General features: G+C 36.6%; 3 protein-coding genes across 9 annotated transcripts; 2 read left to right on the top strand and 1 right to left on the bottom strand.

Annotated features, from left to right (window-relative positions):
- The first annotated feature begins 1,008 nt into the window (after positions 1-1,008).
- LOC147871379 (eukaryotic translation initiation factor 4 gamma 3-like) lies at positions 1,009-7,886 on the top strand. Of its 2 annotated transcripts, none has more exons than XM_087361256.1 (7): positions 1,009-1,449; positions 2,195-2,341; positions 2,862-2,920; positions 3,630-3,785; positions 4,387-4,524; positions 5,008-5,223; positions 5,793-7,886. In XM_087361256.1, exons 1-7 carry the CDS (start codon positions 1,419-1,421, stop codon positions 5,859-5,861), a joined length of 816 nt encoding a protein of 271 aa, XP_087217382.1. In that variant the 5' UTR covers positions 1,009-1,418; the 3' UTR covers positions 5,862-7,886. The 2 variants fall into 2 exon arrangements, with proteins under 2 accessions (XP_087217382.1, XP_087217381.1); XM_087361255.1 differs by having other exon boundaries at positions 3,627-3,785.
- A 5,255-nt stretch (positions 7,887-13,141) lies between these two features.
- Positions 13,142-25,511, top strand: LOC147871377 (uncharacterized). Of its 6 annotated transcripts, none has more exons than XR_015532432.1 (3): positions 13,142-13,462; positions 14,611-22,307; positions 25,164-25,511. XR_015532432.1 is itself a non-coding variant. In XM_087339866.1 (2 exons), exons 1-2 carry the CDS (start codon positions 13,285-13,287, stop codon positions 15,357-15,359), a joined length of 927 nt encoding a protein of 308 aa, XP_087195992.1. In that variant the 5' UTR covers positions 13,142-13,284; the 3' UTR covers positions 15,360-25,511. The 6 variants fall into 6 exon arrangements, 1 of the variants encoding a protein (XP_087195992.1); XR_015532431.1 differs by having other exon boundaries at positions 24,473-25,511; XR_015532429.1 differs by having other exon boundaries at positions 24,029-25,511.
- On the bottom strand, positions 16,445-21,821 carry LOC147871378 (nuclear RNA export factor 1-like). Its single transcript, XM_087339864.1, has 2 exons — positions 21,512-21,821; positions 16,445-18,149 (listed from the first exon to the last, which is right to left on the bottom strand). Exons 1-2 carry the CDS (start codon positions 21,819-21,821, stop codon positions 16,564-16,566), a joined length of 1,896 nt encoding a protein of 631 aa, XP_087195990.1. The 3' UTR covers positions 16,445-16,563.
- Positions 25,512-26,158: the final 647 nt, after the last annotated feature.

The following is a 26,158-nucleotide window of genomic DNA, read 5'->3' as shown; positions in this document are numbered from 1 at the left end:
ATTTCCTCTCCGAAACGAAAGAATTTTGCCTTGGCGTCGATTTCTTCTCGTGGGTGCTTTCCCGTCAACAGAAACCATCTTTGTCGGGTCTCGAACTCGGTGTCGAGGCCTTCGTTTCCGAAATCTCCTCTTCGAAGCAAAAAACTCTTCTTCTGTCTCGCTTAGTTTCGGAGCCAAAGGAACCGCCCTTGAAGGAAATCGAACTCAGGACACTTCTTCCAGAGTTCTTGCCTTCCTGCGTTCTCTTATTGGTCAAAATGAATAATCGGGATTCGAAGGAAGGAAACATTTAAATATTTAATATTAATAATTGACTTCTTACATTTATGATGGAATGTCAAAAAATTATAACTTTGAGTAATTCAATTTGTATTTCTTGAACTACAAAGAATGTGTAAACATGAAACGCAGGTGCTCATATAAAATACTAACAGCTGCGCGAAAGATTGGAATTTGTACAGCATATCTGCGATGTTCACGTGCAACAATCTCGGCCGGCATGCCATAAGGTTCATTTCTCATTTCTTATGCACGCCAGAATGAACCGTATTGCACTCCCTCTACTGACTGTTGCGTCACGGGTTATGTAGGTATAAATACCAGTCCACACCCCCCACTACTCTACTCAGTGGTTGGTTGGCTCTCCTCAGTGTGAAACGAATGGTGGTGTGAGCAGCTTCTAGAACAAGATAAGTCTCTATATAGTGAAAATCTTTCCTGCAACGTGTTTAATTTGTTATTCAAATCTTGCTGCCTGCGACATGGAGGTCTCCAGCTCTTCACAATGGGTGAGCCTACTTATTATTAATATTATTATTTCGTTATCTTGAGGGATTTTATGTCATTCTTAAGAATTCAAATGCTAGCAGCAACACACGTCCGCCATCATCAACAAAGTTACTTGAATTCCGGCTAAGCTAAACAGCTGATAGGGACCTATGACTGGGTCACTTGTCGCATTCAGACATTGTTAAAGGTTGTTTTCAGTCTTAATTTTTTCTAGAGGAAAGTTATTGTTGAGTGAACAGCTTAATTTCTCAGGATCGTTGTTTTGTATTACAGATTAATCATAAACTGACTTGTATATTGCAATTAAAGCTTTGAAACGTTTCCTAACATGCTAATTTTAAAGGTAAATCATTGATTACAAGGAAGGCCTCGTTATCTGACACAGCCTTAATTTCTCTTTCTATAAGTGAGGTCTTCTTAATATTTTCTGGCAGAAACGAAAATCGATAGCAGTGCAGCACAAACAGCCAAGGCACATGCGATTTGTGTGTGACTGGGACAACAATTTCATAATAAATATTAACCTCATGAAGTTGCAGAGAATTCTTGGACTATAAAATGACTCATTTTTTGTCTGTCCTCAGGTAAACCCTGCTGAAACTGAAGACACGAGGATCACTTGCTTCTTGATGAACAGGATTAGGATGCTGGCAGCAGAGAGTAAGTGTGGTTTAATTCCGTGCATGCAGTAAGTTGTGGAGTACAGTCCGTAAACCTCGTCAGTGTGATGTTTATGTACGTCTTTCTAGATGTCCAGATATGCCCCCCAGACTTCCAGCAACTCTTCATTATTTTAAGTGATTTTGTCAGAAGGAAAACCAAAAAATGTTAAATGCATTGCAATTTTGCTTTTTTAATAGTCATTCTCAGACATTTTAAATTTGCTGGACTTCAAAGAATCGTTTTCTAGTGAATTATGTACGTTTACTTTGCTCTCTGAGAGTTGAGACCAAGATTAATTTTGTGTCCACGTGTACCTTGCGCCTCAGTCACAAGTGACGAGGATGAGGTCTGTCTGATGGTCCCCCAGGGTAGACACCCATCCCTCTTTCGGGAAGACTCGATGAGTGCCAGGCTGTTTAACGACGTCTTCGTTAAGAAGAATGTTTTCCGGTGACCAGCATGCAAATCCCAGTTTTAAACACTGCAAATAGCAATCAGTAATGCATTGCGTAAGAGACACTGGTTTTTCCAACTGGAAGTGACTCCTAAACTGAATTTGGAATTTGATCACGGGCAAGAAAAATGCAATTTCAAAATTACAAACTCTTATTACAGTTCATTTTTTTTAACTAAACTAACTCTTTTCTTTACGTAGTAATACTTAACTCCTGAAGCTGTTTCTTGAAATAACGTCACATGAGGAATTTAACAGACCATTTGATGCAGTCGTGAATTGTTACAGACACGGAACTCAAAAACCAAATCTTGTTTGAGCGCCGGCAAGGGGAGAAACACAAAGTCAGTCTCCGAGCCGTCAGAGAGGAGAAGGAGAAACTGAGGAAGGAAAGAAATCTGCAGGCTGAGCAGATCAAGGAGCTGCAAGCAGAAAGTATGTTTGCTCTCATTCTATTTAAGTACTAAGTCAAAGATTACAGGCTGCAAATTGCCTCAGTATGAAATTCTGTTCATTACCATGTTCCTGCATGTCTCATGAGATATCGAGATATTCTCCTAGGCATTTTGTTATAGTTACCTTCGCCCTGAGTTGCAGACTAATTTATGTACCCAAAGAAGAAGAGAGTTTGCTCTCATATTTTGACCTCGAGCCTTAGGAGGTGAAAGGCATTAAAGTTTGAAATTATCCATTTCACAAAACATTTCGGTTGCAATCTCTGACCTGAAGAAGGCAACTCCATTGTTAGTCGAAATGTGGGATAATTTTCAACATTATCAGCTGCCACTCTTTACACCTAAGGCTGCATGAGACATGGGTTTCTGGTCTTCGGAAAACCCTCTCGTCTTTTTCCATCTTTACATTCGTAACAGTTTCGAAAGACAAACTTTCTTGTTTGTTAACATATAGTCAAAAGAGGAATTTTACTATCTAAAATAATTATCGATTGTTACAGACTTTGCTGCAACACAGCTAATTGAGAAGCTGAAGGCAATGAAGGATGACAAAAATCAGGTACGTTTAAACTTTCTGTTGCATTGTGGGGCATGGCTCTGAGTTATTCTGTGCATTAATGAACGATTCCTTGAAATCGTAAATACTAAACAGTAACTGAAAATTGTCAGATATTGGAAAAATGAAGAGGTAAGTGCTTTCTAAGGCGTGTAAATAAAAGTGAGAAGTCAAATCCATTTCGGACTGAATCATTTGTTGAAGAGGAGGAGAAGGATTTCATCTGTAGCTGTCAGAGTGTAGTTTGTAGGACGAAGTATAGCTTAAGGCAGTTACTCGGTGACTCGCGATGTCGAAGGGGTCGGACACGAGTATTCCCTGTCAAAAGAGAGGGTACCCAAGGCTTTTACGGATGAAATAGCATAATTTGGGTGTATCATCTTTCACTGATGATGCAGTTGTGAACATATAAACTGTGATAGAAAATAATAAAGTGAACAGTTCTACGTCAACTGCAGCAGAAGAAATGTTGTATTTTTTTGTGAGAGGTGATGAACACAACACCTGGAGCCTAATTTCAGTCATGTACTGTTTAGGGCTTTATACATACAGGTCTCTTATTATCTGAGCTGTAGGAAGCATCGAGTAATGTATTAAATGCATGATTAAAGCCAGAAAATGGAAAAATTGTACGTAATACTGTGAACAAAACAACATTTAAGAGTGAACACTTTTGGTTAATGTTGTGTTGCTTTGGTGTCATTCACAGCAGCCTGCAGCAAGGCCAGCCACTGAAACTACAAACACCATGAGCACCAGGCCGGTCATTGAAATAAAACTCAATGAGGTGAAACTGGCGAGATGTGAAAACGCCTGGCGACCTGGGCGAAGGAAGCCGGCGACCAACGAGCAGGCTGCCCAGACTCAGGTATGTTCCTGGCATTCATTTAAGGACAGGATCCTGGAAACAGTCAATAATGCTGTATCTGCCCCAATGCAAGATGGCTGAAAGGAACAGTCCTGCGCTAAGAAACACGTTCACTCTAACTAACTAGGTGGCTTATTGAAACTGAAGGTTCATCACCAAATTAAGGAACAGGCAAAATTGTAGGTCTATATTTTAATCTTGATGCTCTTAAAGATCAGACATTTCGATCTGAGAAGCTGCAAGCATTTCCGGAATTCGTCTCCTCCTAATTTCCTCATCACTTCTTATTGGAACTTTGCCACACTAAAAAATAAACTTCCTTTTTGCTTACTCTTTGATTTTAGAAGCAATGTTTACCTTTCCAAGTGTTTAATTGCATATAATGAGTATGCATTGTAATTATATTTCTCAATAGACATTGGCTTCTCATAACAACAGACTTCTTCTTCGGTGTAGACAAAACGCGGCTGGACGGCGCATGCAGAGCAAGTGGCTCTAGGTTTTAATCATCTCTATGAAGGCTTTAAGGAAGTAAAACATGTTTCGCTTTATTTCTGTGTTTGCGTTCTGTCAGATGATGAGAGGGAACTTGATGTTGCAGGAGCTGTTAAAGAAGGCTCGCAGTTTGCTCAACAAACTCACGCCTGACAAGTTTGACAAACTAGTTTCCCAAGTCCAGGATCTGCCAATTGACAGCAGCGATCGCCTGAAGGGCGTCATCGACCTCATATTTGAAAAGGTGAGGCACCGGTCTTTAGCAGCTGATACATTCAGACAGAGACGTCATATTGATAGAAATTCCCTTCTTTTGTAACTTTGCAGCTCAATTTCTTAAATATTGAAGTTATCCTCAGTGTAGTATTGGAGACGCTAGGGGCAAGTGAAAATTATAATTGTTACTGTTCACTATGATAATAATCTTAAAAAGCAGTAAGCTGATTGTTCTCTCTTTAAATTCACCTCCAAGCTTAGAATTTATCTGCTCTCATCTAAAAATGTTTATCTTATGCAAGAAAATTAAGGCTGTCATGAAATGTGTCTTGCATCTTACTGAGATTTTGAGTTTCTCATGTTTAAGGGATAAAGATTTACTTTTGTTGAAGCTTCATTTAGGTGGCCATCATTTCATAAATTTAGTTTATGTAACGTATGCTCAACAGAGTTGTTTTTCATAAATATAACATGAGAGCAAAGTGATAATGTTGTGTGTTTTTATGTGCAGGCTGTTGATGAACCAAAGTTCACAGAGATTTATGCACGAATGTGCAAGGTTCTCTCCGGCATGAAAGTTCCGGCAGAGCGTGGGAACAATGGCGAACCAGAGGTCACCTTCAGGAAGTTGCTGCTAGGTCGATGCCGGGCAGAATTTGAAAAGAATCCTGAAGCAGAAATAAATCTAGAAGCCACACAGAAAGAGATTGAGGAAACAGCAGACCCAGTAAGTGCTTCTCTAATGTCTTTGTCTACGGTCATATGTTACTACGCTTCTGTCCACTGATTGGGAATAGCTCCGTCTGCTTGATCGAATGGAATAGTTGTCTCCTCCCTTTTTGCTTGAAGATGAATATCTATCATTTGAAAAATTATGATTCAATATGTTGTTCAGGTTTTAAGACTTCTTGAAAGACAAGAAAGAGACATAATTGATAAAGACTGAATGTAGAATGCACATAAACTTAATTTAAATTATTATGATATAAATGGTACCTCAAGATGAAAAAACATTTTCCTAACTTCTTAGGTTAGTTTAACTTCCTATAATGAGCACTTAATGTACTCATTTTTTTCAAAATGTTGTAAACTCTCATAATAATGAACTCCGGCTGCACTCGACATTTCTCATTAGGTCATGGCGTTCTTTTGGAGGCATAAAGGCAGGGGGCTTCGTTGACACAAACTTTAAAATGCAAACTTACATATGTTGAAAGCTGTGCATTAAAGAAGGGCTCTTACAAGATACCATCAAAAAAGGCGATTTCTAATCTTTTCTACTTATTTTTTCTGCAGGCAAAGAAAACCGAACTACAGCAGGAACTGCGAAGGATACAAATGAAATCAATAGGAAACATCAGGTAACTTACATTTTTCTTTGTGATTTTGAAGCTCTACATTTGATTCATCAGTGACTCTGAAAGTAGTGAACTTAAGAGTTGTGAATTAGGACAAGACACTGAGAGGAAATTTGAAATGTTAATGGGTTCTTGCCCTCCAGTATGCAAGTGTTCCACAAAATCCAGGACAAATTTCTAAATGTGCTTCATAATGCTGCTGCTTACATGATCACACACTATCATAAAGTCTCCACTTCCTCGGTATTTGCATCGTGAAATGGCACTGATGGCTTACCTCCATACAGAATCAAATGCAAATTACATAAAAATAATTATTTAATTTGAAATTTTCAATATTCTGTCTCAGCTGTTTTATATTTATAAACAGATACAGATTTTTACAGGACCACGTACAGAAATATTATATTTCACCTCAAAAATATATATCACACACAAGACACTGATTAAATTCCATCTATTTAAACAAAAGTTCTCATTATTTTAAGGCACAAATCTTTCTGTACCTTGTAGAGGCAAAGAACCTCGTTTCTCTTCTGTTGTTTGGACTTTTACTATTGTCTTAACTCAACCCAAGTGATATATTCTTCACTATGTTACAGGTTTATTGGCGAGCTGCATAAAGCAGATATGCTCGCCACAAGCACCATGCAGCATTGCATTAAACGTCTCCTTACCAAAGAAGACGAACATTCCTTGGAGTGCCTCTGCACTCTTCTGATGACGGTCGGCAAGGATTTGGAGAGCAAGAGCCAAGTATGTTTGTTTTCATTTTGGAATACTTTTAGTTTTAATTTGCAGTTCTCCTACCGTGTAATTTATTGCCTTCCTTTGGGCTCTATGATGACCACAGGTTTATACGGAAAGTACAATGCAAAAAGCAGTAAGTGTGTCCCTTTGATCTCACTGACTTTCTGGCTTCCATTTTGTAACATGTTATACATTCTTTGCACAAAATCATAGCGAGAAGGCATTATGGGCTGGTCGCACCTTCTCGTCCATCTGTCTTTCCAGTCCATTCAATTCGAGAACCAATGGACAGACTAGGATGAAATTTGATATGGAGTTTGTGGTATTCTGCACGACCTCGCATAATCCTATTTTGAATATCCTCCTAGGTAGAAAGTCAGGTGCTGCAATCTGGTGGCCAAATTGGGAACTGTCACAGAAGGTGGATTCGATGCTTGAAAGTGCACATTGTAAAGAACGCGTGAGGATGTTGCATCTATTCTGATATGAAATACCTTTCTGAGCTCGCTGACAATATTCTGAATAGTGTTTCTGTGTGATAAATGATCACCGTGACATGTTCTTCTGAAATTCTTCATACTCTTCTACACTCTAACATGTTTCATATAAAGACGCCTCATGCCGTGACTTCAACGGGAATCTTGCTCAGTATTTTGTTACACTTTTACGTTTCCTCTCATCACCTCTGCTGAATCATGTCAGAATTCACTCAGTCCTGACAGGACAAAGCAGGAATCTGATCGAAGGGTCATGTCTAGGCTCAGCCACCAAAAATCTCGGTTTATGCCTTAGTTTAGATGAGACACATACTTACGTTTTGTTCGAGACAGCAACCTTCAGCTCTCAATTTAAATTTACACGCGCCTTCCCACACAGCAAGTTCTATGTGAACTACATGAGTAGTGGCAGAATTTTCTAGTTTTATGTGTAGGCTTATAAGCGTAAGAAGTTAATTATGCCCATGAAATGTGACTTTAAATTTTTGTTTTCTTGCAGGATCTGTCTGAGTTCCTTCATACAATGAAGGAACTAACAAATAAGAAGGCGATGCTCTCTAGCAGAATAAAGTTTAAGATCGACTACGTCATCGACCTGAAGCAAAGCAACTGGGCTCCAAGGAATGGACGTTAGATGAGATTTTTTAAATAAATAAATTATTTAGTTTTTTTGTTAAATACTTCAGTATTTAAATAGTAAAATAGTTTAGTTCTTTGTAAAATAGTTCAATTGTTTATTTTTTGTTAAATAGTTTAGTATTTAAATAGTTAGACTGTTCATTTTTTTTTGTTAAATATCTGAATTGTTCACATTTGTTAAATAAATAAATAATTTAGTTTTTTTGTTAAATACTTCAGTATTTAAATAGTGAAATAGTTTAGTTCTTTGTAAAATAGTTCAATTGTTTATTTTTTGTTAAATAAATAAATAATTTAGTTTTTTTGTTAAATACTTCAGTATTTAAATAGTGAAATAGTTTAGTTCTTTGTAAAATAGTTCAATTGTTTATTTTTTGTTAAATAGTTAAATTATTTAATGTTTTCTGAATTGTTTCTAATTAATATATTTAAGAATATTAAATAAAAAACATGTTCATAAACTTTCCTGTTATTATTTTAGCAAAGTAATATTTCAACGAACTTGTCGCCCTCATTGCACTAGTGGTTAATGTCGTCGCCACTGGACCCAAGGTACGCGAGTTCAAACACTGCTGAGGTTGATGGAATTTTAAGGGGTGATAAAAATCCATAGAACAACTTCCTTCGGAAGGGAACTAAAGCCGGCGGTCCCATGCCGTAGATTTATGGCACAAAAAACAATGAACGAGATGTTTCCTAAGCAAAACTCCCTGGCCATTTCTCACACAAGTCTCTCCTGATTCCTATTAGATGGCTATAGCAGACAAAGATAAGGATTGAGTAGAAATTGTGCAGAGGCAGTGGGCTGGTCGCTCACTACTGACAAATGCACACTTCGAAAAGACCAGGAAGACAGAATATCCTATCTGCATTACTATCGAAGAAGCAGTGCAGATATATAAAACTATACACGGACTGAAAGATGACTCTACCGAGTACGAAGCACCATTAAACAAGAAGGAATGGTCTCATCCAGCGGAAAGAATAACTCTTGATGAAGTGAAAGACTTCAATAAATACACTGTGGAAATCTATATAGATGGAAGTAAACACCAGGAAAGGTGAGCGCTGCCGCTGTTATCTTCAAAAATGGAGAACTAATTCATAGCTTAAAAACCAAGTTACCCGATCATTGCTCAAACAATCAAGCTGAGCAGATCGGAATTCTAGAGGCCTTGGATGCAGTAACAACTTTAAGGGAAATCAGCATTGAGGAAAGAATAGTAGCGGTGTACACAGATAGTCCAGTTTCTCTCGATCTACTAAAACACAACTTCAAACATGGCTTTGTAATATCTGAGATAAGAAATAGATTAAGGAATCTCAAAGATCAAAATTGGACTATTCATTTTGGGTGGATCAAAGCACACATCGGAATTTTCGGTAATGAAAAAGCAGACAGATTAGCGAAGGCAGCAGCAGAAGATGGTGGAAATGTAGTATATGCAAAGAAGCCTAAAAGTACAATTATTAAAGAAACAAAGGAAGAAGGGATTATAAAATGGCAAAATGAGTGGAGCGCCACCAATAAAGGAGCAGCATGCAAGAAATTATTCCCGTCAGTGTGACAAAGAATGAAGCTAAATATTGAAATAATTCCTGAACTGGCAGCAATGACGACTGGACATGGCAAAAACAAATCATATCTACACAGGTTTGGAATCATTGACGACCCAACATGCTCATGCCTGAAAGCAGCACAAACAGTGGATCACCTCATCTATGACTGCGATAAACTACAACAACCAAGGCGGAACTTAATAGATGCAATAGTCAGGAATGGTGGCACATGGCCAGTGTTGCATGAAGAAATTGTTCAGAAATGTTTAGGTCATTTTAATAAATTCATTAAATCCATTGATTATAATGCAGTTTTGCATAGGAACATAGGTGCAAACGGTGGCAATGGATCATGATATTAGAGTTGTATACTCTGTTAACGTGCTATATATTAATGCATGTAATATTGCAATCTTGTAATGGGGCATGCTGAATAAATGTAAATAAAAAAAGACAGAATACTTTAACTTGGTATCGCAAATACACGAGTGTGTGTACTGAAACATTTAGCAATAATATTCTGGTGTGGGGGAACATTTTTTATTTCAACATTCTCAAGATAACAGATGATCGCTGCTACTTGCACTACATGACTGAAACTCTGAATACATGCTCTTGTTGGAGATCCAAAACAACCCAAAAGGCTCAAAATTTTAATCACTTTTCGCTTATGTAAGACATGTTTAATTTGGACCACAGTTTAACAACGCACTCTTCTGCATTTGTCTTATTACCAGTTATCTTTGGTTCTATGTAGGATTTGAGGTTGTGATGATGCAAGCAATTTTTACTTTTTATTTTATTATACAGGTACGAAAACCTAGCTCTGTTCTGCTAACTTCTCACTGGAGTCCGCTTGCATGTTTACAAATATAAACAATTAGTCCTAATTAATGACCGTAATAAAATAATGATTATCTGGCTTGCCACTTTGAATCACAAGATCTAAACTCACAACACTAATAAATATTTCACTTACACATACAGTATCATCATGGTACTACAGACTAATTATTCCATGCTGACATCAAAGACACAAGTTATTTGAATACGCAAAATCAAATTAACTCGCACTGTCACTGCATAATAGTCACCTCATTTAAAAGGCTCGTCCAATGTTAGATAGAGGTCTCTTTAACGTGTTTTATTCACGGCACTCCCAGTATCGAAGAACATATACTCATAGCTGAGTAGGTAACACACACAAAGCACGTTAACTTTGTTAATTGAAGTATCATTACGCAACTCTCTAACACATAAACAGAACAGACCTAGTGACACCCACAAACACAATCTGCTTTAAAAAGAAACAATTCGGAGTTCTACAGTGTAAACAGCTTTTTGGTAGCCAAACCTGTACAAAAAAATTAAATATATTTTTTACATATAATTGTAATTAACTTATATAGAATATCTTCTTACTTTCATAAACATTTTTCCTAAATAATACTTAGCAGTGATACAGATTACAGAATCTTACTGTCAGAACTTCTATTAAGAATAGTCTTTCTGATATTCCTTATTTAATTTAGTACAATTTCGCTTATGCTTGTGTTTCAATAGTAACTATTAACAAATGGCCAATTTTCATTAAAATCATTCTACATGTACTTCTAAACTTCTGAAGTTGGATTAGTACCTACATCTTTGAATGTACTCTCCTGAAATTTTATATGATAATATGTTTTATAAAAAACATAAAACCTATGAAGCTTGTTTTTGTACAAAATATAAAACAAACAAAAATGGCCACTGTGCAAAATCAGTATTTACTAATTTGTTCAGTGCCAGTAACTAATTAATTATTGTAGCCAAAATTGTGCAAGTCGGGATGGAGTCATAAATGCAACAAGTTTTGTATAAAATTTGTACTGCAGTGTTATGCAGAAAATACTAAAATTGTACAAATATCAGTCTATAAATTCAGCTGGCTTCTCTAGACAAACATAAGGAACATATATAAGTATTACAAGTTTAAATTATAGCTACATCATTGTTATTGGCTGCAGTCATGTTTCAGTCATTTTTCCTCATTTCTTACTGTAATTTATTTAAGAGACTGCATAATAACTGTGTCTTTCTAGATTTTCCCATATAACTATTCTATCCAAAGATTAACAAGGATACATGACATATGAGAAAGAAAACTTACATTTAGAAGAGCATTGTCCAAGAAATAGAAGTGTGTGATAAAGCCTTCTTTGGACTCAGAAATTAATTGGTAGAGAAAAGATATGTACCAAATTATAAGATGTAGAATACATTCTGCTATCACATTAAAAATGTCAGTATTCTGGGGATGTACACAGTGCAAAACAGAAGAATACTCACCACATTACCAAATTTTGTGCCTCTATATGTAACACATTTGAAACCTGTATAAATGATAATGCACTCAAAGTCTCCTGTTACTGACATCAGAGGACTGTGGTCTTACATAAATTGCTGTAATCACCCTCCCACTACCTAAATACTAATCATCAGATACAATGTAGTTTAATAAAACTGAACTAACAGTGTGTGATACAATAGAACAAATTTAAGCTTCAAAATAACTACATGGACCAATTCAGAAAATTAAAAGACAATGTTATTTCCTTAGCAACTGTCATCAAAAGTGATTTCAGATGTCAGTGTGGAGGCAGTAAATGAGACAATAATGACATTAAAGTCAGTTTAAATGATGCTATAGTGAGAAAGGTTTAATTTAACAGAGTAAATATCCAAAAGTAGGCCTGTATCTCTTCAATCACTCCTAAGTAAAATAAATATTACTTTTTTAATATAAATAGTTGATAATTAATTATAGGGTTTACACAAAACACGAGCCAATAAGCACTTAATATTGGTATCTGAGTAACTCTGAAGTAAATATAGTAAATTTTTCCTAGTTTAAAAACTTACCAGATGATTGCAAAACTTTGTAGTTTTCTAGGAGATTGTAATTACGTTTTTTATCATATTCTGACATGTCATTCCACTCATTTAATGAGAAAAGGCTTGACAGTTCACTATAGTTATTCTCATCCATTATGAACTAAATTCTTATTTCACTTAATATAAGAAATACATCATCACCATTTTCATAATTAAATAAAATGATTCCGTTTATTCAAACATGGCTGTATGCCAACACTTCACACGTGTCATAAATTATATTAACATTTAAATTAAACCTGTTCACACGCGTTTATTAACAAAGGGAAAAATGAACACCTATCCACATATATTATAGAAAAGGGAAGAAAGAAAACTTGTAACACAATTACAATTAAACTGAAACTATTATTTTCTAACACTCTAAAATTGGTTCCAAATTCTATTGAAAAAACTAAATATTCATTCTGCACCAATAAGAACTTATATTACGTAAACGAAGAATTAAACTAAATAAATAAATAAATTGGAGGGAAAAATAGACACAGTAACCAGAACTTATGTGATGTAATAGTTAATCAAACAAATTAAAATTAATTCGCAGATACCCTTCACTGAACACTATGCAATCACATATTCTAATTCCATAGTTACATTAAAGAACTATGCACAGTGGTAAAGATGCTAATGCACAAAATCTTGAGTGATGCTATTACTGTTTTCGGCCGAATTGGCGGCTGGAGCTTGCACCAATCACAAGTACTCTTCCTTGGCAGGAAGTAATGGAGGGAGGTGAGGAAACAGAGCACAGTGGTGCAAGATGTGGCATTGGTTTCCGCTTAATGGTTATAACACTACTCAAAGTACACGTAAGAACTGGCAACAATGAACGATATAATATTATAAAATAAAATCTCCTTTAAAGTACTAAATGTATTTACCAATGTCGAAAATTAATTCAAACGTATACGCACATATCAAACCATCAAAATTTGGAACAATGTAGTGTACATTTTAAACGGAGTAGCGGAAGTGGGGCGAATCGCGCAAACGCAGCCATTCAAGTCAGTTGCTGTTCTGTGAGTTACAGGAGTGTGAAAGTACGCAATGGAGATATTCGACACTGAATTATTCATCCATGAAATTGAGGCCCGCCCAGCTATCTGGGATATGCGGTCAGAATTATACAGCAACAGGACAGAGAAAACAAAATCCTGGGAAGAACTCTGCCAACTGTTTGATGCCAACTTCAAGGAGAAGAGTATAAAAGAAAAAAATATTACGGGTGAGTTAATATTTGTTGATTTTTGTATATTGATACACATATTTATTATAAATACATTGTATACGTACATACGCGTAAGTACCTAATTTCAATATTGCATTCTGTTTTCTTGCCACTGTACAGCTCCCTCGTTTATGAAGTAATCTTTCAATATGTCCCGAGTAGTGATTGATCGTAAGTTGGGCATGTCTGTGTTTGCAATGTCTTCGAAACCACGTACGTGTAAAGTATCGTGGAAATTGTAGCCATCTCGTTGACGAACAAAATTATGTAACACACAACATGCTTTTACTATGTCTTCATCGAAATGTACAGATGTATTTAAAGGACGGTGCAATATCCTCCACTTACTAGAGAGTATGCCAAATGCACACTCAATGCAACGTCTATAGTTAAATATTTTTTTCGCAACATCTAAATGTTTCCCAGAATAGGGCCTTAACATGTGTTGTGAAAGACCACCAAATGCTTCATCGCCAACAAACGAATAGTTTACCGGTCGAGAGGTACCCATAACGGTAATTTCCTGTGACGGAGGGATGTTTAGTGATTTTCTTTCTATTTTCGTAAATAGTTCACTTTCTTTATAAATAGTTGAGTCCGATGCTTTACCGTAGGATCCGACATCCACAAATGTAAACATATATTTTGAGTCACAAACAGCTATAAAAGTACCATGGAAAAATAAGATTTATAATTATAATACAGGGATCCACTGTCTAATGGCTTAATTATCCTAATGTGTTTCCCATCTATAGTGCCCAAACAATTAGGAAAATTACAGTATTGTTGGAAGTCGCTGGCTATATTTCTCCACGAATCTTCCGTTGGTTCAGGGATGCAGACAGCTTTCAAGTGATGCCAAATAAGTTGACATGTTTCTCTCACAATCATTTTTGCTGTAAACAAATTCAAAATCACCAAACGAACATCCTATGCTTAGATACCTGGAAAAAAGAGAAGATATTAAAAATATAAACCACAGATGTAGATCCAATCAATAAAGTATTCCTTATGTTTAAACATGTAAGAAAAGAAATATACGTACAACTACGATGACACACACAAAACATCGCACTTCTACATTTCATAGGCCAGGTAGGATGACAAAAGTTCTTTATTTAAATAAAAATATTGTTTTGTTTCAGCTGCTAAATTGCAACGAAAATGGAAGAGTCTGCGTGACTGTTACAACAGAGAACGTGCGAAGCAAATGAATGTTAAGAGTGGATCTGCAGCATCAGGCAGGAAACAATATGTCTTCTTTGATCAACTTTGTTTTTTAGCCGTACTACAAGAAATAAGACCAGTTTCCGATCGACAACCAGATATTGGTCGAGAAGGAGATGCGGCAGAAGAAATAATCCCCCCAAAGAAACATAAAAAAAATGTCTCGAACACCGAAAAGGCCGAAAATGAATTGCTAAAAAGACTCTCGGACAATTTAACAAAGAAGAAACGTCATTATGATGATAATGATGATCCAGATCGGAACTTTTTGCTATCTCTCGTGCCTGATTTAAAAAGCATTCACGATGACTTAAAATTAGACATAAAGGCAGACATTATCCAACTTTTTAGAAGATACAAGACCTACAGACCAATACAAAGTTATCCACCTCAACCAGCTTATTATGGATGTTCAACCCAAGCACACGACCGTGACTACGACGAGTGGGGTCCTACTCCGGGTCCTTCGCGGGACTATAGGCTAAGAAATGTGTCTATTCAAGGTTCCACGAGTCAACGAAATACACTTACTACACTGGAATCAAGTCAACCACCCACTACTACATTAGTACCAACCGCATCACCTGCTTCATCTTCAGTTCTTTCCACGACAGATAGTTCTACACTTGAGGAAATGTTCAATGACGATATTGTTCCATCAGAATAATTTTTTTTTTTCCAAATATTTTCGTTTCTTTCCAATATCCATGCATATGTACATACCGCCAAACCTGTCTCCCATGTACTACTAAAAATGTAACTTTGCAACAGTTCCGTTAATCAAATTATAACTTCAAACAAATACAGGCTAGCATAAAACCAGAACTCAAGTATGTATTATCATACTCACGCTACTAAAATTAAACAAACACTGAAAAAATATGTTACGAACTCCACATCAGCGTAGTAAGTTATAAAACTTTACTTACCTCAATGTAATAGCAAGTCTTTCTGCAGGAGGTATGCTTTCTCTCATGCTGGTATCTTGGCGTTTTAAACGATCTTGTAACAAGGACAATAATTCATTGAATATTGTCAAACTCATTCAAAAATACTTAAAAAAATTTATCTTTGTGCCTCGGTGGGCCCCAGAGCCGGTCTGGACGCAGAGGCTAGAGGAAAAATCCTCTGCCCCCATCGCGGATTGAACCCCGGTCGTCCAGCCCGTAAGTAGTCACTGAACTGACTTGAGTTATCCCGGCTCTACTTATATATATATGTAGTAGCTTGAAAGTACACATGGGAGGTAGGAAATCAGCTCACTTATCCAGTTTCAGAGGTCCCTGCTGCCTCCACTATTAGGGCGATGATGATGGAAGAAGCATGGACCTCTGAAATGTCAGTAAACTTCTACCAGGCTACACAGCGCAACAACACTGAAGACAGAAATCTTCATATTTAAAATTTACTGTCCACAGGCTTATATCACAAACTTGCCCAATTCCTTCTTCTTTGTTTTCAGCCTCAGATGAAAGTTCATTTACATGTCTAAAAGTCTCTTAAAACCCTTGAGAATTAGCCCGACAACTTTAGGTTTCACCATACTGACCCTAGTGGTATAGTTACCAACATCGCAGATGCCAAAAAGTGGAAGTTCCCAAAGTTAGTGAAAGAAAAATGGGGGTTGCACGTAGGCAGGATAACTGATCTCCTCAGTGAGGACAGTGCCACATGACGCACCAGTCCTTGCTCCTTTGTAGGGTGGTGGTTCATAGGGTAACATTAGTTTTTTCAATAATGACACAAATAAGAAAAAGGAAAACCATAACATTTAATGTATCAATTCACAATTTTTCACATGTATATTGAGACATACAATAGACTGAAAAATGCCCTTTCATAAGCTAACAAATAATTTTCTGATGATAGATTCACTTAACAAAAGCTTCTGCTGGTATTGTCCCTTGCTTACTCATTACAATTAACATATATATCGTTTGCTGAATATCCCAGTTGCCTTCATGAAGACACTTTCGTGCCCACTGCATATTCATTCCAGTCTGAGCGGCAAGACCATCTACCATCCGCTGCTTCATTCCATCATCTATAAGTTCAACCTGACGAGATGCTGCAACTGTAACCCGTGTGGTTGATGGTAACATTTCAGCTGGCCCTGAAGTTCTCAGTCCCACCTCAGTTTGGTTGTCCGTTGCGCATGTCACAGAGAGCTCCTCGTTCATTATGCAGTGACCTTGGCCATGAGGCACGATGACCAGGTCCCTGCTGAATGACCTAAGAAGTTGTTTTCCTGTGGGTCCTAGTTCCCAAAATAAGCCAGTCAGTGACATCAGAATCACCTGTGGTGTGAAAACTTTGAGGTTCGTGACAAATGAATTTGGAACATGCTGCGTCTTTGGCAGCTTGGAAAGACAGGCGATAATATCCCTTTTCCCATGATACGATGACTTCTGTCCTCTACTGTCATCTTTCACACTAAGAAAATTCAGGCTCTCTGTGACATGTTTTACAAACTCAGAAGTGTTTTCAGAACTCTGATCCTGCACATAAGTTGATGTCAGTGACAACATGGAATTGTCAAGATAAGCACGTGCCAGTTGTTCCCTGTTATTATTATCATAAAGTTGGTAGTACGCTGCCAGGAACTGATGGACGAAGCTTCTGCCTTCTTCTGGACACAAGTAGTTCTCATTAATTGTTGGCATCTGTAGGGGTTCACTAACATCAGGCTTGATCGGTGGTGACAGTTCAACTCCGTCAAGCTTCAACAGTTTTGGAAACCTCTTCTTCACGTCACGTATATATGCGTTGTGGTCTTGATATTTGTCTCGGAGAGGATTTCCATTCAGCATTAGGTCTTCTAGGGGCAGGCTCTCTAAACAGTCCAGTTGTTGCAAATCCTGTATCCTGTTTCTTCCAATGTGAAGGACTTTGAGCTTAGGTAATTTGATAGAAAGAACACTGAGGTCATGAAGCGAGTGCAGTTTGTTGTCTGACAAATAAAGTGCTTCCAGGTCATGAACACACTCCACAATGATATCCAGTACTACCAACATCACTTCGGGCATGAACAATGGTAAAGCGTAATTGTCAATTAGATCTGAATCTGTGTGGAAGTGCGTCAGGTCTAGGGCTTTTAGGTTAACATCGTAACGCTTAGCCACCACTGTCCTTATTTTGTCCTTTGCTGCAGAATCAATCACCACATATGGTAATCCAGGCCTCACTAATACCAACAGCATATATCCAGTCATAGTTGTGATTTTCTTGTTAACACTGGCCAACTTTTCTGCAACTTTGAAATCATCAACAAAAAATGAAGAATCTCTTCCTCGAACTTTGTAACTGAGTGGAATGAATACTGTTGGTGCAATCTTGGCCATTAATGTATTCACTATGTAGTCCTTGCTGTATTTGCCTCCGTATGGAATTGTTACGTTGTACCATAATGCATCCATTTCCAGAGGTCTTTTTTGTCTGACCTGTGATGGTGTATTATCTGAAAAGAGTAGATAGAAGAATTATTAATAACACCTATTCATATTGGGGGATTATAAAGCATGGAGCTCCTCAGGGTACAATATACTTGGTCCTCTGCTTTTCCCCATACATATCAATGATTTACCACTAACCATAACCCTCACTCTAAACCCATACTTTTCTCAGATGATACTAATATTATTGTTTCACATAAAGAAATTGACTGTTTCTAAATTCTGCAGGAATTATGTCTTTGCTAGGTTGAATAAGTGGATTGCAAACAATAAACTCACATTAAATTGTGACAAAATAAATTTCATGAAATATATTCTACTACCAACAATGACTGTACACATACATATTTTATTACGTTCCATGGATCCGTAAGATAGTCAGATGACAGTAGGATGTAGAATAAGTCATAATAATAATAATAATAATAATGCAAACAAAGGATTCACCTAAAGAAATAATAAGTTAAAATTAGAACTACCCATTACACACACAAGATAATTTATCACTTATCTTCATTGACAGAGTACTAACATCATCCTACTTCAAGTTCGGCTGCCAGTTCTACGAACAGACCGACAGTGTGGCTATGGGTTCCCCACTATCACCTGTCATCGCCAATTTCTTCATGGAGCATTTTGAAGAAATGACAGTGGACAGGGTGACCCTCAAGCCCCTCTGTTGCTTCCATTACGTGAACGACACGTTTGTCATCTGGCCCCACAGTCGTGGCAAGCTCGCGGAGTTCCTCAACCATCTTAACAGCATTCACGAGAGCATCCAGTTCACCATGGAGACAGAAAAGGACGGCCATATCCCATTTCTCGACATAGATATCCACCGGAAACCTGATGGCTCATTAGGTCACAAGGTTTACCGGAAACCAACCCTTACCTACCTTTACCTCAATTCCAATTCCCATCACCACCCGTCCAACAAACAGGCCGTACTTTCGACCCTGGTGCACAGGGCTAAGGCCCTTTGTGACCACGAGAGCCTACAGGGTGAACTGGAGATACTCACCACCACCTTGAAGAAAAACGGATACAGCAACCAACAGATCCAGAGATCCTCAATCCACCGCCTCCTGAAAAACCAGCCTCGGTTGCCTTCCTGCCCTACGTTGGGGCGACCTTCAACCGCATAAGCAGGCTGCTGGCCAGGCACAACATCAAGTCTGTTGGTCTTCCGCCAAAGAAAATTCCCAGTTTTCTCCGCCGGTCAAGGACGACCTAGGACTGAAGACCCCTGACGTATACAGCGTTCCCTGCGAATGCGGCAAAGTCTACATCGGCCAGACAGGCCATTCCGTTGAGGCCAGGGTCAGGGAGCACATTCGGCTCGGGCTGCCCGGAAAGTCTGCGTTTGCTGAACATCGCTTCAACATGGGACACCACGTACAGCTCGGAGGCACTTCGTTCCTCTCCTCAAAAACCGGCTACATGGATTGGATAATCAGGGAAGACATCGAGATGGAATTACATCCCGACAACTTCAACAGGGAAGATGGACTTCACCTGAGCCGGTACTGGAAGCCTCTTATTCACACTCTTCGAGTGCAAAAGCATTTTTTGGTTAATAGATTTAAGCACATTGTCTGTTAGCTTGAAGGCCGCATCTTCAGTGGATACACCTTTCCTGAAGCCAAATTGTTCGGGACCAATATGTTGTTAGTATGCATATGATGACTTAATCTATTGTACATAATCTTCTCATGCACATTAGAAAAAGTAGTTAAAAGTGAAATTGGCCTGTAATTTGTCACACTAGTTTTGTCACCTTTCTTGTACAGTGGTCTTACTACTGATATTTTAAGGCAAATGTGGATTAATGGATGACTAATTAAACCTGAACAAGCTTTCAAAATTGTACTTGTTATTTCATCACAATCTGACAAGTTTTCTAGATTTGAGGTTATGTATTATACTTTTCATATGTTTCAGTGACTGGAACAATCTTAATACCAGGTAATTTTACAGGAAATGCACCTTTTGAGAATGAAACAGCATATTCTGCCCTGTTTGATATAAATTTATGCTTTCAGTAATTGTTAGAAAAAACTTGTTGAAGGCATTAGCCACTTTTCCAGGATCCTTTACTTTTTCATTGTTTATTAGAAGAGATGGCATCTGTTCTGATAAATGTATTTTTCCTGTCTCCCTTTTTATTATATTCCACGTTGTTTTTATTTTATTGTCTGATTTTGCTATAAGTCTACTGTAATGCTGCTTTTTAGCATCTTTTATAACATTGTTCAGAATTTTACAATACTTAACATAAAATGCTCTTGCATTTGGGTCTCTACTGTTCCTACTGTAGATAAACAGACTCCTCCTATGCTTCCAAGATACTTTTATTCCTTGCGTAATCCAGTCATTCTTTATTTTGCCTGTACTTTCATATGTAATAGGAAAACTAGCTTCAAAAATATTTATAAAAGAACTGAAAAATGAGTTAAACTTTTTGTTGTTATCATTGACTTCATAAACAGATTCCAATGTTTCATTCATCAGAAGAAGCTGAAACTGCATGATTGTTTCATTATTGACTTTTATTTTCTTCTGCTACAAAGGTATCAAGTTAGTATCTGCAACAATATTATTAATCTTAATGTGCTGGACATCGTGGTCTGAAGACCATTTATTATGGAAGGAGAAGAAGTTGAGCTAAGTCTTGTTCTATCCACAATCCATGTAGCGGGTGTGAGGATAAGACAATCGAAGAAGTATAAACAACCAAATTTCTTAACCTACAAATTGACAGTAACTTAAAGTTGGAAAAACATATTCATTACATTATCCCTAATCTTTGCCAGCATGCTTCTACTTAAATTGTTCTTTGCAGTAGGAGGAGTGAGACAGGAGATGCTATTTTTAGATGATACAGATACAATCTTCACGTGCAAACACTAACCTTAGCAAATACCAAAAAGGTGTTTACTGTATTGTAACTAATCTATTCAGAAATCTTAAAACCTTGCATAATGTGTAGTGTATTAAAATATAAAGTATGTATACAAACAAAACTGTTTACATACTTTCTATTCAGAAATTTTCCCCTATAGAAAGTCTGAATCATGGTACAAGAAGTTGAAGCATCTCCTATCTCAAGCCTACTCCATAGAAAAATTTATTTCAACCAACAATTCTCAGCTGTTACAAACACATGTAAGCAAACGTGGTTATTTTTCTAGTGTAATTATTTTGATGGTAATGTTGTAATTGACTCCAAATTGCTGTCATAACTATGTAATTTATATTTGTATTAGAAACAAGTATTCTGTTTGTGCTATGACATTTTCTACATCCTTGGCCCAGACCTATGAAGGATCTATGGAATGTAAATAAATTATATTCTGTTATGATGTACCTCTGTAACCAGAAACCATCCTTCCAATTCTGCTTCCTCTGTAACCGGAACTTGCTGTCTGATTACGGCATCTCCCAACATATGGGTTGAATCGTCGAGAACGTTTTTCACTTTCTGGTGTGCTCATCTCAACATCGTCTTGACAGATAATGGAACAGGGAGCCACTTTCAAAACTGAATTTGTACGCCTTTCATTGTGGTTACGCTCTGAATTAAAACGTCCTCTTCGCATGACCTTATGTTTCACACGCAAATCTTGTGTAGAAACGGATGTGCGTACCCTTCGTGCTGGTCCTTTCGAATTCCACATTCTTTTAAGGTTATTGCAGTTTTGTATTATAATAATAAAGTTTTCAAACTTTATTTCTTCAAAATGCAGAAAATATTTTAGGAGCGGCACTGTCAAACACCAGATACTCCAACACACGCAATCAGACTGTTTGTTTATACGATAAACAACAATCACCAAGCAATAGCATTGCGCAACAATGAAGAAACCATTGTAAGAAACTGATTGTTGCGCAATCTGCGTAGATGCGACCTTGAGGCGGAAAGAAAGAATTTGCCGCCAGTCTGCGCCACTGTCTTCATGACACGATTTTGTTTACAGCTGTGTGAAGATTTTTTAGTTTGTCGTGTAGTGCCATCATAATAAGTTCGTTATTTGTGGTTAAGAACGGAAATATGTACAATACGAAATTGCTATCGTGTTTTGGTGATTTAAAACGAGTGCAGCACCTAAAAACAAACAAAAATTTTTCTCAAACTGGGAAACAAAACATGGAGTTCCCCAAGGGTCAGTTTTAGGGCCCTTGCTTTTTATAATATACATAAATGACCTTCCTCCAACAATAAATACTTTAACAGAACCCATAATATTTCTTGATGACACAAGTGTCTTAATTTCTAATAAAAATTTTGATGATTTCTGTTCAACATCAAACATAGTTCTGTCTCATATGAGTAAATGGTTTACTGCTAACAAGCTGGCCCCAAATCTAGATAAAACGAATATAATAAAATTTATAACAAATAACTCACCACAATATGATTTAAGTATTGGTTATAATGGGAAGTATATACAAGAGTCAATAAACACAAAATTCTTGGGTTTGCAAATTGATAATCACCTAAATTGGACAAATCATATTGATGAACTGATACCTAAGTTAAGTGGCGCATGTTACGCAGTTAGATCACTGTTGCATGTGAGAATCACCGACGCACTCAGATCAGAATATTTTGCCATTTTCACGCTATAATGAAGTATGGAATAATTTTTGTGGGTAATTCATCAAACAGAAAAAAAAATTCACTTTACAAAAGAAAATTATTAGATTATTGGCTGGTGTAAGACCTAGAAATTCATGTAGAAGTCTTTTTAAGAGATTTCATATTCTCGTTAATGAACTTTATTGTAAATAACCAAGAACTCTTTCAAACTAATTCTGCTGTACATCGTGCCAACACAAGGAATAAAAATCAGCTTCATAGACCAATTGCCAACCTCTCATGTTTTCAGAAGAGTGCATATTATGCAGGGATCAAAATTTTCAACAGTCTACCATCAAATCTCTCAAGTCTTGTAAACAAAAAGGCACAATTTAATCTAGCATTAAAAAAATTACTTAATTACACACTCCTTTTACTCTGTCGATGAATTTCTAATGTTTACAAGTAAGTCATAATTTATCTATTGTATATAATGGGTGGATTTATTTGTAACTTATCTCTACTTCATGTGAACCCTTTGTTTGTATTTTTGTGACATTTATATAATAGTGTGACTTGTACTTGTATAACATGTATTGTATTATTATGACTTATTCTACATCCTATTGTCATCTGACTAACTTATGGATCCATGGAATGTAATAAAGATGTATGTATGTATGCTGCTAGTCACCTGACGATAATGAGGTCATCTTTGATGCCAGTCAGGACCACTTGGGCGCAGAACTTTTCAATCATTCAGAAGTCACTCAGTTGCAGGAGTGTGAAAACTTTACATTTTGGATTGCTGCTTATTCATCTGCTCACTAGTGAGAGAAGTCTTTAACAAATCATGTCGGTGGTAGCAGCAAAATTAAATGTTCCATATCCAAAGATAATATTTATGTTGCGATTGGGCAAAATATTGTCAATAATTAATTCATTGCGTATTGCTTGTTGTATGGGGCATATTTTTATGTACATATCTATAAGTGTTTGTACTCCTTACTTCAGGTAAACGCCAAATTATATCCCTATTATAACTATTTTTGTATATTGAAAATGGTTAAGAAATGATGCTGAACTCTCGTGGTCATAATACGAGATTAATGTTGAAAGAGTTCTCAATACTTCCCATTAATTTAAAAATTATAAGTAGTGAGAAAACTTGTCATTACAATGACAAACATTATTTAGTGACACGTCCTGTATGAGAGTTAAAAAAGGAAGTTCGACAGCAGTTTTTGCATTTGTAATATCTTTGGGAGACAAGCGCTGAACGGTTTAATTTCTCTGTGGTTACAGATGACTGAATTGGACATTTCAAAAGTCATTTTATTACATTCATTTAACTTTTTTCTGCATTCATTGTGGAATTTCTTCACTTGTGGGAGGAACCAGACTGACATCCAGCATCAAAGTGCCAAGAAGAGTGACATTGATCATGATTTCCAGTGAAATTCATGTTTAGTAGTTATGCTTCAAATAATTCAGAACTAGTTTAATTTTAAATTAGGCTTTCCTTTATTTCACAAAAGGGAGCTCCACAGAGTGAAATTCAGCAGACTAAAATAATATGCAGTATTTTTTATTGATGTGAAGTTCGTTTTACTCGTGTAGAAAAAGTTCAGGATTCTGCCATCTCCTTTGAAGGGCTGCCATCTTGGTTTGTAACAGTGGAATTCATACTGCTATGGTATTCCCAGCCGTGTATTTTATTTATTTATTTAGTGTTCTGTCTGACGACAGGTCCATATGAACAGGATCCTTCCATCCTTTTCTCGGACTGGGACCTGTTCATATATGTTCTTGGCAGATGATCCAGAAGTGGTTTGCCATTGCCTTCTTCTGTGTGTGACTGGAGTAATTGTTGGGATGCCACGGAGGAAAACTCCGTGTTGCCTAGACCACGGCCTTGCCCATTTTAATCACAACGTCATATATTGTTTTCATTGTTATTGATACATTGCAAAATATACAGATTCCAAAATATTGAAATTTGAGAAGCAGGAGAAAAATATGATTTCATGTTATTGTCTGATAATTTAGAAGTATAATCACACATCCACATGCAGATTTCAGTGGATGACGATGTCTTCTGGCACAAAAGTGATGGTTTTTTGAGATGCAGTTCATCATTTTAATAAGGCAAGTTGAATTGTCTTTAGAAGCCTAATTCTGAACATTAACCCCTTGCTGTTCTATATAAATGCACTGTACCCTGGCTTTAATAAAATGTCCTTTTTGGCATTACGTTTCAGTGTGTTACATGGAGTAGCAAGAGATGTTTTATTTTGCTACAATCTACTGTAATAGGAGTTTGATAATTCCCACCATTTTACTATAATTAGATTCCTTGAAGAGTGTGTACACTGTGTGTATTTTGTAGCACTGCATTTCAGCATTTTTAATATCATGATTTTATGTTTTGGGTTTTCAGAAGGTTGAATTTACTGGAATCAAAGAAAAAGGCTTGAAAAATGCAGTGACAGAAGTCCATGAAACAGTCATGCTTGAAAATGAGGTTAATTGACTTTGAAAATATTTTGTTGCAAAGAATTATGAAAAACATTCTTTATGGGTAAATATCATTTAGCAGTAGCACCAATTTTGAAAAAAAAGATATTGAATAATTTTATTTTATTGATTTGTTAAATTTAATCAGTGTGGGGTGAAGTGTAACAAAGCCCCCACTTTATTTGTTATGCTTTATATTTGTTGCAATTGTTATTGTGGTATTTTGTTGGAATATCAAATTTGTTAAAATAAAGTCAAAATGAGAAGAGTACTGAAATGTTGTAAATATTTTAATTTATATTGTCTGCTCTTTTTGTTATTAGTTTATAAAGGTATTTTTTCTAAAAGTGAGTCAAAATGTAGATTATGTTTTAAAGCCAATCCAAATGCTACTGTCAAGGAAGATGCTGAATTAATAAAAATTACTTTAGAAATTAATTTTACTGCAGGAAGGCAAACACTTAATTATATTAAATTTTGTATACACAAGAAAGTGTGAGTTTTCATCACTGTATATGTTACTTTAAAGAAATTGATATAGAAAATTTAATTCGAAGTCTTTTAAAGAATATTCTCGGTCATTAATTTTCAGCTCAGATGCTAAATATACCATCATAACACAATTAACTATGTTTGTACTAATGTTTGCAATTCCTAGCTACCAAATTTTGGTGATTGTTATTGACTTTATAAGAGGCCAAGTCAGTGCTCTACCTCACTTCACTGTGCTTACAAATCAGGATCGCTATAGGACATAATGGGTTAATTTCTTCCATCATCTGATTTTGGCTTAAGTACCTGAGTGATAACACAGAACTGCACTCATTCCAGTTCTCCTTGTGCTGAAAGTTCTGTGATTCATGCTGCCATTGCAGTAATAATACTTATCTGGACTGCCTTCCCTGTAAACCCTATTCT

Source organism: Zootermopsis nevadensis, unplaced genomic scaffold (genome assembly GCF_977971745.1).
Source record: "Zootermopsis nevadensis isolate Lab colony 2312 unplaced genomic scaffold, Znev_1.0 Znev_ptg000057l, whole genome shotgun sequence".
In the NCBI taxonomy this organism is placed as follows: Eukaryota; Metazoa; Arthropoda; class Insecta; order Blattodea; family Termopsidae; genus Zootermopsis; species Zootermopsis nevadensis.
This window is presented reverse-complemented; position numbering and strand designations above follow the sequence as displayed.